The following is a 6,030-nucleotide window of genomic DNA, read 5'->3' as shown; positions in this document are numbered from 1 at the left end:
GCTACTATGGCTAGGCCAGGGCGTGGTGAGGCTGGTTCTTCGAGAGCTCAGGAGGGTGCTGGGATGGGTGATGCCCAGTATAGGAGGCTTTCACGGCGGATGGATGCCATGTATGAGACGCAGAGCAGGTTTGCTCAGGAGCTTACCCTTGCGTTAGGGACTGCTTTTTGAGGCCTTGGAGCTGATATCCAGTGGCCAGTTTTTGGTAAGGACTCTGCATACCCGCCGCCTGATACTCCACCCACTGAGGGTGATGATGATGATGACTCCGAGTAGGTATACCCTGTGTTCCTTTCTACTACCTTCACTGGGGACAGTGAAGATTTTAAGTTTGGGGGTGGTAGTTAAGGAATATTTTGTGTGTGTCATATAGCTGTATATTCATGATAGTTAGTTCATATAGTTGCATAATTTTTGCCTTATAGTTTTTTTATATAGCTTTATTTGTTTGTCATATCATATAGCTCATGCATATACCATGATCCCTTTTGCAATTATTTATCGACTGAATTGTGATATTGATGCGAGTGTAGTGATAGCATTAAAGTGATATTAAGTTGTGTAGGTTGATATGCATGCTAGAAGCACTTGTATTTTCACTAAGTCTTAGAGAATGCTTAAGGGCTAGATTGTTGTTATGATCTGATTATTTTCGAGGATAATCTATTTATTATGCTTAGAATTTGATAATAGGTTCTTAGTGGTAAAGGCATGAAAAAGAAAAAAAAATGGAGTAAAAATGGAATTTGTTGCTAGTTGTGGCTAGGCGTCAAATGGCTAGTAGCCGGCTCGCATGTTATGCGAGTAGTCTAGGGTTGAGCAAGATGGAGCGAAACGCACTTGCTCAGAAAAGTTATTAAAAAAAAAAATTACATAATTGATCAAGAGTGGGCTCTTTGGTTTTCGAGTTATTAAGTTCTTAGGGGACTTTGTGCCTAGTGACCTAAGGCTCTTAGAGTCTGGGATCCGCTAACCTAACGTTCGTTACATGGATACCATCGTATAAGTCTTTTGTGGACCTCACTCATTGCACGGTCAAATAAGCATTTGAGTTGTAAATAAAAAGCACGATTCCGTAGTAAGCTCCAGAGTTCTTGTAGTGTTGTATATCACTTTGTGCCTAGAATTTTTATTCTTTGTATAATCGTAGGATTGCCTTGAGGATAGTCTAGTCATAGTAATTGGTCTAGTTCCGAAGCATATCTGTTAAGCATTTGCACACACCACGTTTCTGGCTGTATGTCCGTTTGCATGAGTTTATTGATCTTTAGTGTCTAACTGCATTCGTTGAGATGTGACAATTTGGTTGGTTAATTGTAGTAAGGGGGATCGTTGCATTTTCATATATATTGCATTCATGCATATTTTTATTTGTTTTGAGTCTGTGACGCTTGAGGACAAGCATCGATTTAAGTTTGGGGGTGTCATAAGTGGCATTTTATACCACTTAGAACGTCTTAAAATGGCTTAAATTGGTGTCTTGAAATCAAGTATTTTGTGTATTTGATGCGTTTTTCTAGTGTTTATGCATTTCAGGGTATTAGTTGCATTTCGGAGGAGGAATCATCAAGAATAAGCCTTGGCATGTGTTCACCATTGCGAGAGGAAAAGAACGGGCAGATTACGGCGAAGAAACGGAGCAAACCTGGATTTTTTCCAGTAGGGTCCTGCGCGCCCGCGCAGCAATGCTGAGCGGCCGCGCAGCAGCCTTGCGCGCCCGCGCAGAAATGCTGAGCGGCCGCGCAGGGTCGGGGAAAAAGCTGAATTATTTTAGACTTCTACTTCTGTTTGGCTTCCAACTTCTATGTAATCTGAGCTTTATGGGACTATTATATAAGTAGATTTGAGACGTTTTCATAGAGAATATGAAGGAGATTATGTTTTAGATTGTGTTTTGCGCAAGAAGCGAAGGAGATAAGGAAGAAGACCGATTTAGCACACCGCAACGAAGAGGAAGCATACTTTCTTGTGATTCTTGTTTCGTTGTAACGTTGGATGCTAGTTTTCTTGCTTTGACTTATTTACTCTTGTGACGTACTCTGTTTTAATATAATTAGTTTAGTTATTATTTTCTTGTGTTGTTTATCATGATTTCATATGAACCCATGATGGCGATAAGTTCTATTATGGGCTAATCGTGATCATGGGGTTGCAACAGATTTATTATGGAATTCTTTAGTTAATTGTTTAATACTTTAGTGTGTGATAATTGCATGATATCTAGTATTGGTTGTGCATATTCGTCTTATGTGCGTTGCGAACATATAAGATAGGGTGTTAATCTCTTGTGAAGCGACGGTGGATCTTGAGATTTAGAACTTGCCATGCTAGCATAGGTTCATGTACGTTATGCATGATTAGTGGGTAACTCTAACAGTTTTATTTGCCCTATGTAATCAAAAGGAATAACTTGTGCTTAAATCGTTGTGTTGTCAATTTCTGTAGACATATAGGAACTCAACATAATTGATGACTATTCAACTTCTATCTTAATTGTGGATGTTTGGTAGAATGGTATTAGTACAATGAAAGTTGGCTTTTATCAGTTTCGTGTTATTCGATTAATATCATCACTGTCACATGCTAAAGGTAATAACAATGGCTATAGAAGGAAGTAATAATGAAGTTGTGATCTCATGAGTGTTTTATTATTGATAAATTGAAGTGTTAGTTAAGTGGTTAATTAAGTAGTTAATTATAATTAATATTTAATCAACAATTTTAAGTGTTATCTTAACATTGAGAAGTAATCATACATTGGTGAGTGAGTTTAATTAGACAATAACTTAGTCTGAGTCTCTGAGGGAACGAACTAGAAAGTATTCTATATTACTTGCGAACGCGTATACTTGCGTGAATATTAGTGTGTGATTTCACCCTAACAGCCCACTATTCGCGGACCGTTGGACAGAACAAGGGACATAACGCCCCCTTTTCCCTCCCTCCTTAATGATTTGTAACGGATCAGCATTCACTGCAGGATTGGGTATAAAAACCCTTGTGAAGTAAGACAAGAGATACATATTCTCAACACTCTGCTTCTCTTGTATTACTACCCTATTTTTACAGCCAGATTCTGATTCTCACACCGGAGGTGAATCGGGGGTACAAACCCTCGCATTCTCTTCACTTTCAGGTATGGCCGAAGTCATCTTCAATACAGCCGAAGCCTGTTCACGCGATCGACGGATCTGGGTGTAACATTTGGCGCCGTCTGTGGGAAATACGAGAGTTACAAGTTGGGAAGACTATGACAGAAATTCATGAGCATTCACCGCCTCCTGGTTTCACCGAAAAGGGACAACCATCCTCCCTAGTTGACGAGGACGGGGTTATCACGCTAACCACTGAAGAAGAGGCCTTACTCCTAAAGATTCGGGCAGAAAAGGCCGCGGAGAAGGGAAAGACCAAAGTTGATCAGATTGACAAAGAAGCGGAAGCACGAGCCAAGAAAAGAGAAGTCGATGCGCTGCGGCTGAAAGCCCTGCAACTGTAGAGGGAGGAAATTGAACTGCAAGAACAAGCCTTGAGAGAAGCGATGCGGGGCGAAGAACCCGGCGGAGCACATAAAGATAGAAGGGAACGTAGGGTATATGACGAAGAAGATGAGTTTGACTCTGATTCGCATCCCCGAAGGAAGAGGGCTAAGCAACCCTACTCTTCCGATTCAGATGAAGAGCCCGATGGATCCCGCCTCAGGCTCAATCGCTTGGAGAAGGCCCTCTTCGGTGATAGGATTCCCGATCGAGAACCTGTTGTAACACAAGAGATTGAACTGTACCGACCCCCTCCAGGCGAAGAGAGACAATTCCCCAAGATAAGCGAGTTCAATGGGAAAGGGGACCCCGAGGACCACTGTGAAAAGTATGAACTCCTGATGGTTGGGATGGGCCACAACGATATCATGCTGTGCAAAATGTTCAAGACTTATCTCAAAGGGTCTGCCTCGATGTGGTACAAATCCCTGAAGCCTCGATCCATCGGGTCATACGAGCAGTTAAAGAGGAAATTTTTAAAGTACTACTCGCACCTGTGCCGAAAGGCGAAGGATACTGAAACCTTGGTCCATTGTCGGCAGAGGGCGAATGAAGAGCTGGGGGATTATCTCGCTAGGTTCAAGGAAGAAGCGGGGATGGTCACCAATCTGGACAAAATCAAAGCAATGGGCTTCCTAACGGTGGGGCTAGACCTCTATAAAGTAAAAAGCTTCGCTCATCTCTTTACGATTTTCCCCCAATATCCCTAAATGATATATATGTGAGAGGCGAGAATATTCGCCGTAAGATGGAAAGTATTGGGGGATATAAAGACACAAGAAGGGACGACCGATCAAAGCGAGCCGACAGATATAAGGGCTCAAGATCAGGATCTGACCGGAGGGATAGCAGAAAGGAAGGAAGGAAGGAAGGAATCAGATCGTGGGGCCGAACGACGTCGAGATAGAGATTCGGCCGTGTTCACTCTTTTGAATGCGCCGATCTCCAAGATTCTCCATGAGATAAAGGGCAAGCCAGGATTTGTTCGCCCCGCCAAGATGAAGGTCCCGAACCACAAGAAAAACCCTGATAAGTACTGTAACTATCACAGGGACAAGGGGCATAACACAGATGAATGCTACCACCTCAAGAAGCTCATTGAGCGCATGATCAAAGACGGCGAGCTTAATCAGTTCGTCCGAGATCTGAGAGATAGATTGGTGCCGAAGGAGAACCCAGAGGAGGAAGTAGAGGCCGACGAGCCAGAACGAAGGGACAGGATAAGGGGCGAAGTAAAAACTATATCTGGGGGAAGCATCCTGGATAAGGATAGCAAGACAGCAAAGAAGAAGTATGCCCGACAGGTGTACAATCTGTATCAATTCGGACAGGCAAAGCCCCACATGCCTATGACCTTCAGCACTGAAGACTATGAGGATGTCATTCGCCCGCACAAGGACCCTCTGATCATCAACCCTATCACCGGGCAGAACAAAATATGGAAAGTGATGGTGGATACCGGCAGCTCAGCCAATATACTATTCCACAAAACCTACTGTAAGATGAACTTGGCGGGAGAGCAACTAGAGCCCTGCCACGAGGCTCCCCTCTATGCCATCGGAGGACATCTTATTCAGTTTGAAGGAACGATTACTCTTCCGGTCCTCCTGAGCAAGTTGCCATATACCGCCGAGAAGCTGGTGAAGTTCTATGTGGTTCGGATAGAAAGCCCATACAATGTGATATTTGGCAGGCCCTTCTTATCAACTTTCGAAGCAGTGGAATCTATACCTCACCTCAAACTCAAGTTCCCAACTGAAAAAGGGTAGGAGAAATGAGGGGCGATCAGAAAACCGCCCGAATCATAATGCTCGAAGACCTTGAGAAGGATCAAGAATATGAAGGACCGGATGGAACCGGGAAGAGGAAGCGGGCAGAATCCGAACCCAGCGGAAGTCAGGAAACATTGAACATTGAGTTGGAGAAATTTGGGGCCGATCTCTCGAGTCCTATTGCTGAACCCGCAGCAGAGACTGAAGAAGTGGAGTTGTACGCGGGCCATTCGGGAAAGATGGTCCGGATAGGCAAAAACATGGGGCCAGATCTGAAGGCGAAGGTAATAGCTGTCATTCGGCAATACCATGATGTGTTCGCCAGGGGGCCCGAAGATATGCCCGGATTGGATCCCAAGACGGCAACGCACCACTTGAATGTGCAGCCTGAGGCCAAGCCGGTAAAGCAAAAGAAGAGGACATTTGCAGTCGAACGACAGAAGGTAATAGAGGCCGAGGTGGAAAAACTTTTAGAGGCCAAATTTATCGAGGAGATCGAGTATCCTGACTGGCTAGCCAATGTGGTGGTCGTGAAGAAGTCAAATGGGAAATGGAGAATGTACATGGATTACACTGACCTGAACAAAGCATGTCCGAAGGATCACTACTCATTGCCTAACATCGACCAACTAATAGACGCAACGGCAGGATATGAGGTACTTAGTTTTTTGGACGCTTTTTCTGGTTATCATCAAATTGCTATGAATGATAGGGATGTGCCC

At 43.8% G+C, this 6,030-nt stretch overlaps 1 protein-coding gene across 1 annotated transcript; it reads left to right on the top strand.

Moving 5' to 3' along the window:
- The first annotated feature begins 3,538 nt into the window (after positions 1–3,538).
- On the top strand, positions 3,539–5,305 carry LOC141718951 (uncharacterized). Its single transcript, XM_074521325.1, has 2 exons — positions 3,539–4,198; positions 4,310–5,305. Exons 1-2 carry the CDS (start codon positions 3,539–3,541, stop codon positions 5,303–5,305), a joined length of 1,656 nt encoding a protein of 551 aa, XP_074377426.1.
- Positions 5,306–6,030: the final 725 nt, after the last annotated feature.

This window comes from Apium graveolens, chromosome 4 (genome assembly GCF_009905375.1).
Source record: "Apium graveolens cultivar Ventura chromosome 4, ASM990537v1, whole genome shotgun sequence".
In the NCBI taxonomy this organism is placed as follows: Eukaryota; Viridiplantae; Streptophyta; class Magnoliopsida; order Apiales; family Apiaceae; genus Apium; species Apium graveolens.
The sequence above is the reverse complement of the archived record's forward strand: the minus strand, read 5'-3'. Positions and strand labels throughout refer to the sequence as shown.

What these genes read in the sequence shown, in the direction of transcription:
- LOC141718951 (XM_074521325.1), top strand. Translation starts at nt 3,539, where the DNA reads ATGCGGGGCGAAGAACCCGGCGGAGCACATAAAGATAGAAGGGAACGT. An exon ending in TGGGGCTAGACCTCTATAAA is followed by an intron (nt 4,199 to 4,309) that starts GTAAAAAGCTTC and finishes GGGGATATAAAG; the next exon opens with ACACAAGAAGGGACGACCGA.